The 13850-nt window shown below is 32.6% G+C and overlaps 2 protein-coding genes across 3 annotated transcripts; both read right to left on the reverse strand.

Moving 5' to 3' along the window:
• Positions 1 to 3564: 3564 nt before the first annotated feature.
• Positions 3565 to 4877, reverse strand: LOC137825708 (zinc finger CCCH domain protein). Its single transcript, XM_068631446.2, has 2 exons — positions 4711 to 4877; positions 3565 to 3895 (listed from the first exon to the last, which is right to left on the reverse strand). Exons 1-2 carry the CDS (start codon positions 4804 to 4806, stop codon positions 3761 to 3763), a joined length of 231 nt encoding a protein of 76 aa, XP_068487547.2. The 5' UTR covers positions 4807 to 4877; the 3' UTR covers positions 3565 to 3760.
• Positions 4878 to 6237: 1360 nt separating this feature from the next.
• On the reverse strand, positions 6238 to 10877 carry LOC137826177 (low affinity sulfate transporter 3). Of its 2 annotated transcripts, none has more exons than XM_068632054.1 (12): positions 10203 to 10877; positions 10037 to 10085; positions 9677 to 9884; positions 8898 to 9090; positions 8672 to 8737; positions 8350 to 8580; positions 8130 to 8256; positions 7754 to 8040; positions 7129 to 7322; positions 6966 to 7051; positions 6785 to 6861; positions 6238 to 6601 (listed from the first exon to the last, which is right to left on the reverse strand). In XM_068632054.1, the coding sequence occupies exons 1-12, from the start codon at positions 10503 to 10505 to the stop codon at positions 6458 to 6460; spliced, it is 1965 nt and encodes a 654-aa protein (XP_068488155.1). In that variant the 5' UTR covers positions 10506 to 10877; the 3' UTR covers positions 6238 to 6457. The 2 variants fall into 2 exon arrangements, with proteins under 2 accessions (XP_068488155.1, XP_090150460.1); XM_090294334.1 differs by having other exon boundaries at positions 8448 to 8580; positions 10203 to 10753.
• Between the last annotated feature and the right edge of the window lie 2973 nt (positions 10878 to 13850).

Raw genomic sequence — 13850 nt, forward strand, 5'->3', positions numbered from 1 at the left:
GGATTGTTATTTTTCCCATTGTCAATTGGGAAATTTTGTCAATCAACATTGATAAAAAAAAGACAGCAAAAATCCCTCCAACCATTAACATCGTAAAAATAACCTTGATTGTTGTCAAACTTAAATAATTGTAGTAAAACTAAAAGCAATCTCGTTTAACATTCATTCAGACAATGATTTGTAAATATATGATGAATTTTTTTTGAAGAACTTTAATTGCCTTGTCGAAACGAAATATTTGAAAATGAAACAATTTGAAATGAGATCAATTCAAATTCAATGTTTTTGAATGACATAGAAATTGTAAAATTCTCTATCCAAACATAAGGTAAAGAAAAACATTTGGAAATTTCTCTCAAGGAATTTTTTCCTACACCCTCATAAGTTCAACCCACACCCTCATAAATTTGAAAATTTTAAATTTACCCTTTGATTTAGAATTTTCAGTTTTAGTTCTAGATTCTGTACTCCAAAAAAATTCTAGATTATACAATCTGAAACGATAAACATACATATTTTTGTATTTCAGAATGTACAATCCGAAATACAATTTCTATTAAAAATTGTATATTTTGCAATACAAAATTTATATTTCAAATTGTATATTGTGGAATAAAATATTTATATTTCACCATATACATTCCAAAATATTAAAAAGTAAAAAATGCATTCGGGAATTCCGCTATACGACCATATGTTTCTCTTGATAATGCATTTCAGAATACCATTGGATCCTAAAACGATATGATGCCTTTATTTTCTTAAATAGTTTATAAAGGAGCATGGCCAATAGCATATAAACCTTTTTTTTTTATAGATGCTACTAGCCTATTGGATATGAACATGTCTTGTCTAACATGAATGCTCCAATTGCATTTTCATGAACTCCACTACACAACTGTCACATCAAATTGCACAATAACTAAAAATCATTATAGAAACAGTAGTAAATTCTTTCTTAAATAAGATAAAAATGGCTAATAGAGCGTATCCTCTCGTACACATGAAAGGGGTCTGATAGTTTGAAACATCTATGGATTGGCTTGGTTCTTGGCTTGATGGAGTGATGGGTGAAAGCAATGGAGAATGGAGATCAAGGAGGAGTTACAAAGAACCCTTGGCTCGTAGGAGTGTCGTGAGGAGTGTGCGGAGTAATAGATTAGGCCTAATCACTTGAAGAATTTGGGAGAGAGATCAAAGAGGTGTCTACCCTAGAGATAGGAGACAAGGATAACTTTGCTTGCAATATGGACAACATAACTCTATACTAATTTTGCACAATAAATTTTAATTCCTTTTCTAGGTTATACCACTAGGTTATGACTCTTTCAAACATGTATAAAAGAATGTCTCTGCTTGGAGTAGCTGAGTCTCACTCTTCTTGAATTCTTCTAGTCAGTGCCCTAGTGGTTGGTCCTTTGCTGAGGGTTCTACCATCAGGGTCTCAATTCCAGAATGCATTATTTATTTTGTATTCTAGAATGTATATTCCAAAGATAAATTTTAGAATAATATTTGTATTTCAAAAAGCATAATTCAAAATACAAAATTTGTATTATGGAATGCATAATCTGAAATACAAATTTGTATTTTGGATTGTACATTCCATAATACAAAAATGTTGATATTTAATTTTTCGAATTATACAATTCAAAACTAAAACTAGAAATCCTAAATCGGATGATAAATTTAAATTTTTTGAATTTATGAGGGTGCATGTTAAAACTACGGGGATAGGAAGAAATGCCATTTCTCTTTACTTAAAATGGGCCTATAAGCCAAAGTAATGCACATGAGGTGGGTTAAAACCTCATCCAATATAGTAAGATATGATTACTCATAACATAGTGTTACCTGGAAAGGTTTTAGATATTAAAATTTAAGATTTAGAATTTAGAATTTTAAATTTTAGATACATGATTAATTTCTACAAATACCATTCATTATCGAACCTTATGGGTGACTAGGATAGACTCTAAATAAACCATCTTAGTAGATGAGTGTCTACGTAACTCAATCTTATAAAATTAATTTGGTCACATCGTTAGTCGATATAAGATTTTTAACACATCTTCTTATAGTGAAGAATAAACTTGTCAAACATTAAATTAAATTTTTATGAGTGATTTAACAAGAGTTCGATAGTAGTGACACAATAACTCTCAATGAATCTTTCTAGCATAGACTTTTTAATATGTCTCTAGTATCATATTAATAAATAAATTTATATATAACTTAACCTTACAAAATCAAATTGTGAAAATAAGATTTACACTCTATTTATATATTATAATTTTGCCATATCAGCCTATGAGATTTCCAAGGCTACTAAATACTAAAAATAACATAATTTCATAACATTTTATCATAAGAATCAAATCAATATATCATAAAATTTATATCTAAAGTTCAACGATGCACATTCATATTCATATTCATTAATAATAATAAATTTAAATATAGAATAGAAAAAATTTAACAAAAGCTTTAGAATAATTCAATCTTTTTATTAAAAGAAAATTCAAAAGGACACTATATTAGATTATTTATTAACTTGATGTAAACCAACTTTTGTTAACCCATTCTTACCAATATTTTCAATTTCTTATTAGTTCACCGGTTTTTATATTAGTTCCATTATAAAGCTGCTTACGTACTCAAATGCATCAATACCTCTTTACTAACTTTTGAGTTGAACCAGCTAGTTGGGTTTTTTTTTCTTAATTCTCGTCGCTGTTAGTGAATATTTTCAAGGTTTGGTTCTCTCATTCTTTAGTCACAAGCATCTCGTGTTCTATAAAATTTAAAATCTAAACTGGTAAAGCGGAATGTTGGAAAGAAGAGAAAGTATAATTGAAATTAGTGACATGAAAAGAATATTTGAATCATTGCTCATTATGCATCGACACATTTGAGATCGTATCTCGAGAGTGTCTTGAGATTTTAAAAAACTGATACGTTCCGAATTCGCAAGAAGTCATTTTACGCTACTTTAGGGATAGAAAATGTTTAATTTTCTATTTGAAGTGGACGCCGTGAAGGTTTAGTTTTTTATTTTAAGATTCAGTTTCTTATTCCTTCACCACTTCCTCAAATGATCAAATCTAGTTGTTTTATTTTTCTTTTAAACAGCGGTACCATTGTACGGGTCAGTAAAAAAAAAATGTAACACCAAACTTGTGTAACTCAATTTCCAGTATTAACTTATGTTAATTTCTTAGACAAAGGAGCAAAAGGAGGTGAAAACAAGACATGATGATCTTGTAATTTTTGCAAGACATTTTGTTAAAAAGTTTTTATTCTAGAGTAACAACTCAATTATTGAAAATTAGTAATATTGAATTAGAGTGTGCTCAAATGTCAATAATGAATAGTCAATTGATTTAAAATTGATTGGTGAATTGACTCAAAATTGAGGGGAACTAAACACTTTCTCTTATCCACCGAAGATAAACACAAGGAAGAAAAATGATTCCCTAAAGAGCGCATTTAACAGAAGTTAGGGACAATCTCATAGCTACGGTGTTATATTCTTATGGGTTGCCTATTAACGTTACAAGAAGCTTAGACAGAATCAAAATCGTTTGAATTGTAAGATGATTTGTCTTGTTACAAGCAAAGATGTACTTAAAAATAAAATACTTATATAAAAAGGAAAATGAAATGCAATTGACGAGCCCCCATCCCAGAAAAAAGCATAAATAAAAATACTTCCTTTACAATAAAAGTCTTCAAAGCATGACCACAGCTCTAAAAGAACTCAATATTGTGAGTTATCAAACACCCATGGCTCATGTGCAAACAACTCACGGCCATTCATTTGAATTGTTCCTGCTGCAATATCTTCCGCACGTTTCCTGGATACTTCAGCTTTGTTGGCTGATACAGCGGCATCCTGAAACAAAATACACACACAATCAATTTAGAACCTATAACAGATTAAATTGGTGATTCTCTGCATTAGATTAAAGTCTCTCATAAAATTAGCTTGAAAGAACTTCAATCTGTTCAACTGAGACCTTCACCTGGGCAGTTCAATATATTGCTTGCAACATTATCCCCAGTAATAAATGACTAGCCCTTCAATCAATCAATTTCTCAATGTGAAGAAATATTTGCACTTGACCTCAAAAAAATTGTACATAAATAAATACCCCAGCCCCTTTCCCTACTCTCATGATAAAAAGTTATAGAAAAAAAAAATCCCAATACCAAATCTGTACATTGAAAAAAGCACATGTTGGGACAGGTCAACCTCTACATGGATGTCCTTCACCCCTGCCAAGGGATACCCAAGCTCACCAAAAAAAAATTCAACACACTCATGTTCTTATTTCCTTTGTCTTGCCATTTTTTTCTCAGATAATTTTCAATGTAACCATTTAGTTTGAAAACACTTCTCATCTGCATCCTTCTACGTGTCTACTCTTAAGGGATAGATGAACTACTTCTCTACCAAAATAATCACATCTAATCAAGGAATCCATCAGGAACACAACATGGTCAATCACATCTAATCAAGGAATCCACGACACGATTAAACTATTGGATAGAAATTATAAAATACCCTAATTTCGAACTCGTGAAGTTGAAATAGTTTCAAAATAAAATAACAGTAGAAAAAAAACACAATCCGAAACCGAATAAGGAAAGAAAGAAAGAAAGAATAACCCTAATTATGGAATTGGGAAAACTGAGAGATGAAGAGACCTTTTGGCGCTTCCATGAAAGGAACTGTTCCTGTGTGATAGTAGACTTTGGCCTCTCTTGTGTGCGTTTTTCCTGTGATTCATTTTTAGCTCCCATCGTTTTGTTGTTATACCGATCAGATCTTCTGATTCTTTACAGAAGACTCCGACCCAATGAACTGTTTCTCACAATTATATTACAAAATTACAATTTCCGTCTTCTTTAATTTTTCATTTACGATTTTAGTTTTTAAATTAAAAATTTCATAATTTTAATTTAATTCTTTTCTTTTCTTTTGTTCTATTCAATCAATATATCTAACATATTTACTTTTTTAGAAAAATATATTCATTTAAAATGCTATTAAACACAATTTAATTAACTAAAATAAAAAATAAAAATTTGTTTGGGAACTAAATCTAAATTACTAACTCTTTAAGAAAAGAATACTAAAATCGCAATAAAAAATTCAAAATCAAATATTATTAAAGAAGATCAAAATTGCGATTTAAATTAAAATATAATATATAAAAACGAATATGTTTGGCTTAATATAGAGGGATATAAACGATGGTAGTGAAAGGAAGGAACACAATATATGTATTATTCATTTAAATCATTAAGGTTAAACCATTTTTAATATAAAGTCTTAATGTGAGATTCTTTTTTTTTTTTTAATTCTAAGTCCTATCAGCTCAGTATTTTTAAGAGGGTTTTATTTTAACATAAGAGTCTCATAAAATTTAAATTTTTATAAGTTTTTATTTATATTTTTTGTAACTTAAAAAAAAGTTATTATGTTTTATTAAGACTTATATTTTTTATTTTAAAATTCTTTGCATGTGACATTAGTATGTTCTAATAGAAATTTGTTTATAAAATTAAAATTTTAAATTGAAGACGAATAAGTTTCATGCTACATTGATAATGCTTCTTGGTTACGATAACATTATATTATTATTGGAAAATTCTTTCAGCACCATATCAATTTGAATCTGTATTTTATTATTTTTTAATTTTTTCAAAATTATTCTCTGGACTTAAAAATTTAGAATTCAAATAATACAATTAAAAAATCAAAATCTCATACTAAAAAAGAAAATTCAAAATGTAAAAATACAATTCAGAACACAAAATCTAAAAATGCATTTTGAAAAAAATTATCCAAAATTCTGAGATGTGTTATAGAAATCCAAATCCAAAAATATATTCTAAAAATTAAGTTATGAAAGTATTTTTAATCCATACCCTCCTTTCATCTAAAGTCATTTTACAGGATATTTTCGTTATTTTTGTGATAAATTGGGTGTGAATATAAATTGATAGTGTGGATGGTGGAGGATGAGTTTGCCTACATTATATGAATATGGACAATTTGGTATGATGACTTTACGAGGTCAAACCTTCGTAGCATACACAATTTACTGTGATTATCCAATTAATGTATTATGCAGGCGATACTTACTCATTATTGTGTTACTTGAACAAGTTGGTAATCTTATCAAAATCCCAACATGTAACTCAATTAGCAAAAGAAACATCACTCCGTGTCCAAAATTGAGATGTTATAACAAGGTGGTTTAGAACCCTTATCCAATGAAGGATGGCATGATCCCTTTTTCGGTATAGATGTTCAGTTTGTATAATACAAAATATATCAGCAAATTTATGTGCTAAGATATCCAATTATGCACTAACATTTTAAACAAAAGGCAAACCCTGTGCAATAGATAAAGTACAGAATCGGTGCACAGACACATGATATGAATCAAGTTCTTGCAATTTTGGCAGAGAGGCATGCCTCAACGGCTTCTCCAACAGTGAGGAAAACCCATTCTTTTCCAATCTTGTCTACAAAGTGTGCAAGCTTAAGCTTGTGGATCACTAGCCACCTTGGGTTCACCATGGCTAACTGTTAAAACAACATAACACCAAGTGTTAGAACATAAAGGTTTAATCATACTTTTCTGTTTTCTTATCATACTAAATTGGAGACATTTGGGGTAAAATTGTACAATGCAAGTAATGAGTTGAAGTTAGAATAAAATGGAGACACTAAATTCAAAGAATGTAATTAAATCCATGGTGGCCTCACTTCTACTCCACGGGAAAGCAACCTCTTGTGCAGTTCCTCAAGTGCTAGAATTCCAGAAGTATCAACATTCATGAGGTCTGTTAAACAGAATATGAAAGGGTCAATGTCATATTATCAAATTTTGCTGTGAATGTTTCGTGATTAAGGTTCTTTAGATCTGAAAAATGTAACAGAAACTCACTTGTCATGTCCAGAATTACTGCTTGGACCCGACCCTTGCTGGTTTCTTTAAGGTCATCTTCATCTTGTGAGACCCACTTGAGTATTCTGGAACAAGTGAAAAAATTCATACATGGTTCTATTTTGGGCTAAACCCCTCTGAAAATCATTTGTAAATTGCTTGCCTTTCTCTGACAAAGTTAGCATTTGCAAAACAAAGTGAGCCAGAACTTATGCGAATCACTGTGATGCCTGGAGTGCTTATGGCCATGGGATATTGAGTAACATCACAGAAGGCTTCTGTTCTTGGAACTCTTCCGAGAACTTCTATTCCAGGTCGAACTGATTGAATTAGTATCTTTGCAAACGAAATTATCACCTGGACAACAACAGGAAATTATTACATTATTAGAATACATTGTGTAAAGGCTTCTTGCATTTGAAAATCATTATCTGTTGTAATAACTATTAGTTTAAAAGTCATAATGACTTATTTTTAGTTGAGAGTACAAAAATCTTCATATTAAAATCAATTTTATGTTGCTTCCTGCTCATAAGATGGTAGCTACTGTGCAAGCAGGATGAAAATCACTTGCCCATTTTCATTTTGTTTTACACCTCTCTACAACAATAATGAAGTCTTATCTGACTGAAGTCGATTTTATGTCTCCAATAAAAGAAATAACATCACAGAAAATAAATCAAATTAGAGAGAGAAATTTGATTTGATTTTTCAGAAGGGTAATGAATGGAGAGAGGTGATTTCCATTGGTGCAGTAGTTGAAAAAGTTTAAATGGTCAATGACTTACTGCAACAAGAAGGCCAATCTCTACTGTTGCAAACAAGACCCCAAGAAAAGCACCAAGACAGGCAAGAAAGTCCAACTTGTCAACCTTCCAAATATAGCAAGCCTCACTTAGGTCAATTAATCCAGGAAGAGCAGAGAGGATGATAGATGCAAGGATAGCCACAGGGGTGTAGTATAAGAGCCTTGTAAACAATTCTAGGGCCAAAAACACTGTGACAGCCATCACAATATTTGACACTGCTGTTTGACATCCAGCACTAAAATTCACTGCAGTCCTTGAGAATGAACCTGATATTGTTCACCAAGAAACTATAAACAACTTTGGTACACCTCAAACCTAAGTGGAGCGTTACAAATTAATTGGCTAAAGAAATCACCAGTTGCTACATAGCATGAAGTCAAAGATCCTGCAATGTTCATGAAGCCCATTGATAACATTTCCTTGTTCCCATCTAGATGGTATCCCTTAATGGAAGCAAAAGATCGACCTACCGCTATAGCTTCCTGAATCAGAACATTAAGTTTCCATCAGGTTCACATAACTCAACTGGGAAAAACTTAACAATTTGGAGAAAAGCAGAAAATGAATTAACATACAGTGAGTGCGATAACTGCACAAATCAAACCAATTTTAGCTGCTTGTCCAACATGTGGACCGTGGAGTTGCAATTGGTGCAGTGAACTTGGATTCATACCTCCTTTGACATGCTTTATTATATTAACACCGTGTTTATCAGCTCTTGACAAATATACGATCAAAGTTGATAGTATAACTGATAGAAGGGGAGAAAGAGCAGGCAACCAGAAAAACTTTCTGTTTCTTCTGCCCTGAAATGAGATACATCGCATACATCATCAAAACTTAAAATTTATCAAAAAGGCAGTGAGGAGGTTAAATAGAAGAAATATAAGTACTTACAATAAAACGGGTAATTAGAATGAAAATCAAGAATGAACACCCGAAGACAAAATTTAGAGGATTCCACTGTCAATTAAATAAACAAAGACTGGTGTCAGATATTAGCTAGAAGTTCAGCTAACTATAAAATACAAGGATTCAAGTTTATGAATAAGAAACAGTAACTTTTATATGATTGTAAGTGAAATTTATCAGAACATGAATAGTAAAAGTAAATTCAACTCACTTTTTCTCCAGAGGCAATTTGATGATGTAGTGACTTATAAACAGATGCCAACACTGATACTGCATCTGTTTTGGAAGTAAAGTGACTAATCCCCAGCAAACCTTTGAGCTGCTGAAGACCTATAATGACGGCAGCGCCTGCCATGAATCCAACTAAGGCAGCATGCGAAAGAAAATCCACAAGAAAACCCAACCTGCAAGTGTTGAAAGATAATGAAAAGTGAGAACTACTAAATAGGGGCATACTTAATTTCTTTCTCATGTTTTTATATTTAAAAACTGTTTTCTAGCACAATTTCATGTTTTTTTTTTTATCAGCAATGAATAAATAAAATTAAAGGAATACTTCAGGTATCCCAACCCATATACAGTGACCAGAAGAACTCTCCTTTATGGTTGGATCATAACAACCTTAAAGTGAGAGAACCATACCCAAAAAATAACTAACAGGTTGCCTCATAGCATCATTCAGCTTTACCACAACATCCAGAACCGAGGCCACCTACATTCACCACGCCACACGCACACATGGAGATCGCCGTTTCATTGACTGACACAATTTCATGTTATTCATCAAATCGATTAAGTTTTGAGAATTGCTTCTAAAACAAGTCTTTTAAATATCAAAAAGTATAAACAGCTCAGGGATGTTTTCTCGTTTTCTTCTTTTTGTGGTCTTAGTTCAAGGGTGAGTTATCTGATATTACATGCGATGAGGCATGGACTTTGGTGTGATAATAGTTTCTAAAACAAATTTTCATAAACTGATGAGAAAACCACCTGAAAACACCAAATGCAGTTTGGAAAATTCCAGTGAAGAAAGTCACAGTAAAGACAAGATTTCTATAGGCATGAGGATTGGCAACAGGATCTTCCACTTTTGGAACCAGAGAAGATAACAGCATTGAAACTACAGCCACAGGTCCAATTGCAATTTCTCTTGAGCTCCCCATCAGAGCATAAATAAGAGGAGGAATAACACTGGTATCTGAATGGAACAAAACAAAACCAAACCAACAGTGAAATTTAAGAAAGTAAATGTTGATCCAAAAACGAAAAGCACATTTTTTTTCTATTCTGGTTATGCCAGTTTCTAGGGTGATATATCAGTAACAGTGTAGACTTAAGCCAGGTACTTACACAGGCCATATTCAGGAGCAACTTTTGCTAAGGTAGCATACCCTATGCTCTGCAGTAGTGAAATAAGAAATTAAAGAATGAAGGGACAACATCTAGGGGAATGTATTCAATTTCCCATGCATGCATTGCACTGAAGAAAGGGAAATAACAATGGTGAACTAAGTACCTGAGGTATGCTGAGGCTGGCAAGAGTTAAGCCAGCTAAGAGGTCATCTTTGAACTTGGAGGCTTTGTAATCTCTTAACCAACTAATGATAGGGAACAGATTCTGCAAGCATGAGACAGCATGTCCACGGGAAGTTTTCCTCTTGGATGAGAAGCAGAATTTGTTCCCACGAGGCAGAATGGTTTCCTTGACAGAAGTAAATATCTTCTTCCAAAGAGGGGGTGGATTGGGAGAATCAAGCACCCATTGGGACCTCTCTGTCTGACCATGTTCCTCAAGATGAAAGACTGCTTGTTCTCTCATATTGGAAGTTGGAAGCTTCAATGCATGGTTGTTTGAAGTGTTTGGGTGAACTTTGGTGAGCTGTACTTATTGTACAATATTGTCAGTTAAATAAAACCAACACCACTCCTTCTTTTGACATAGGGTCAATTTATTTTGATGATCGCATGAAAGGGGTAGCAGAGAGGTGATAGAAGCCTATTCTGGAAGAGGCATTGTTGTGACAGCACCTTCATTGGTTTGTGTCAAAAGTTGTGGTTGGTTGGTTCATAGTATATAGAATATAGACCCCTTTAATATGAATCCATAAGAGAGCATCTATTCCTACTTATGGGTAAAATTGGCTCTCAGGATCTAGCTAAATTTCATTTCTTGCATCATTTCATTTTGCATGTAATGGAAGGGGAATATAGACAATTATATGTGGTTGGTACCTCAAGCTCTAGGATAATAAAGCTAGTAGTTATCAGTATATGGACTCCAATAATTGAAATAAGAAATTCATGTGAATATCAACAAGTGGTCGATTTTAGTGTATGGATTTAGATTTTTTTCATTAAATGGTCAGAATTTTGAATCCTAAATTATGTATCAACCAATTAATAAAGAAAAGATGATTATTTTTAACTATATGTTTGATTAAGGTGTGATGGCAGATGATGGTGTTACTTGAGGTGTCAGCATAGCTGAGATGTCAAGTTGCATAGTGATGTTGAACATGAAAGTTTTATGTGAAAAAAAAATATGTTTGATTAAGATGAAAGAAAATATATATAAAGGAAAATTCAAACAATTGTGTTTTATAGTTGGAAAAAATAAAAAGGAAGAGAAAATTTAACTTGTAGCTACTTAAAATATATTTGTAAGAAGAGATTAAAATGAAGAATGAAAAGAAGAATACTCCATAATGCAAGTAATACGACTAAACCATAAATAATACTATTCTTTTAAAGTAAGGATTTGAATCCAAAACCAATTTAAAGTATCAACTAAACCACTAGGACAAATGTTCCTTTCTTGAAATATAGGAATTGTATTTTTATTTTATTTTCTTACAAACGAGTCCAGACCTATAACTAAATTTGTATTTATACACTTCTAGAAATTCGAATGAGAATGAATGTTTTGGAAATTTAAGAAAAATATATCTTTGCTAGGGTTCTTTCCTGCATCTTGCGATCTTATTAAGAATTCACCCATTCTTATGAAGATCATCCTTAGGCTTATCAAACTTTGTTTGTGTTGCCTTCCGCTATCCAGGTTTTCATTGTTACTATTTTTAATTGATTCCATTATGTAGCCCTAAATTCGTAATCTACTATTAGTTCTATTTGGAATCATATCATTTGGTATTCAGAGCAAAGGTTTGAGTGATAATACAATTGTGCATCCTGGTTTTTTATCCTAATCACGGTTCACGGTACTATTCATAGTTGTTCACGATATTGTTCATCATTGTTCATGGTATTATTCATCATTGTTCATGGTACTGTTCATAATATGGTCATGTTATCAAATGGACAAATAGGAAGTGAACTTTCAAGTGAAGAAGAGAAGGAAGAAGTAGAGGTGGAGTTGGATGCATTGGAGGGTGATTTGTTGATGATTTGAAGGCTTATGAGAAGCAAAATGCAAGCTTTGGACTAAACCAAAAGGGAAAATATTTTCCATTCTAGATGTTCCATTTAAGGGAAAATATGTTCACTCATAGTTGATGGAGGAAGTTGGACCAATTTAGCTAGCTCAAGACTAGTTACCAAATTGAATTTGGAGACAAAATCGCATCTAAGGCCATACAAGCTTCAATGGCTTAGTGAAGATGGAGAGATGACAATGAGCAAGCAAGTGGAGGTGAACCTATCCATAGGATAATATAATGACAATGTCTTGTGTGATGTTGTTCCAATGGAGGCAACTCACATTTTGTTAGGAGGCCATGGTAGTTTGACACCAAAGCTATTCATGATGGTTTCACCAATAAAATCTCTTTCATGCAGAATAATAAAAAGATCATTCTAAAACCCTTATCTCCTAGAGAGGCGTGTGAGGATCAAATGAAATTGATAGAAAAGAGAGATGAGTGAAACACCTCAACAGAGCAAGAGTGAAACACCTAAAAAGAGAGAAACACATGAGAGAAAAATGAGTGGATTACTAAAAGTGGATGAAGTGAAGAAGTTGCTACTTTCTAGCAAACCTCTTTATATACCTTATTGCAAAAATAACCACTTTGGGTGCTGACCATTCTAACCAAATTAATTATCTTCCTAGTGTTGATTCTCTTTTGTAAGAGTTCAAGGATATGTTTCCAAGTGAAATTCCTAGATGACTCCCACCTCTAAGGGGAATTGAACACGACATTGACCTTCTTCTAGGAGCATATTTTCCTAATAGGCCAGCTTATAGAAGCAACCCTCAAGAGACAAAGGAGATCCAAACTCAAGTTGAAGAATTGATGAACAAAGGATGGGTACAAGAGAGCATGAGCCCATGTGCTGTTCCAGTTATTTTGGTGCCTAAAAAGAATGGTTCTTAGAGGATGTGCACAAATTGTAGAGCACTAAATAACATTACCATCAAGTATAGACATCTTATTCCCAGGTTAGATGATTTACTGGATGAATTGTATGGTGGTTATATATTTTCAAAAATTGACTTAAGAAGTGGTTATCATCATATTAGGGAATCAATGAAGGAAAGGTTCAATTTTTTTGGTTGTTCACAGATTTTCCAAAATGGCTTATTTCATTCCTTGTAAAAAAATTGATGATGTTTTCCATGTAGCTGACTTGTTTTTCAGGGAGGTAGTAAGACTTCATGGACTACCAAGAAGTATTGTGAATGATAGGGATACAAAATTCCTAAGTCACTTTTGGAGGACATTATGGGGTAAGTTGGGTACTAAGATTTTGTTTTCAACTACTTGTCTTCCCCAAACATATGGACAAACAAATGTAGTGAATACAACTTCGGGTACCTTAGAACTGTTTTGAAAAAAAATTGAAAGCTTGGGAATTATGTTTACCTCATATTGAGTTTGCTTACAATAGGTTTGTTCATAGCACAACAAATCGTTATCCATTTGAAATTTTGTATGGATTAAATCCTTTAACTCAATTAGATTTGTTACCTATGCCTAACATTTCTGTTTTAAATCATAAAGATGCACAAACTAAGGTTGACTACGTGAGAAAGCTACATGAAAAGGTTGAAGCACAAATTGAAAAAAGAAGTTGAAGGTTATTGTTATTGTTCTTGTCGGTTGACTTCCTCGTCAGTTGACCTTGGCGGCAAGCTCTAGCCCTGGTCTGCCTCTTTTGGAACCTGTTCTACGTCTTGTTGCACTGAAACTCCATTGAAACAAAG

This window comes from Phaseolus vulgaris, chromosome 8, assembly GCF_051622355.1.
Source record: "Phaseolus vulgaris cultivar YP4 chromosome 8, ASM5162235v1, whole genome shotgun sequence".
Lineage (NCBI taxonomy): Eukaryota > Viridiplantae > Streptophyta > Magnoliopsida > Fabales > Fabaceae > Phaseolus > Phaseolus vulgaris.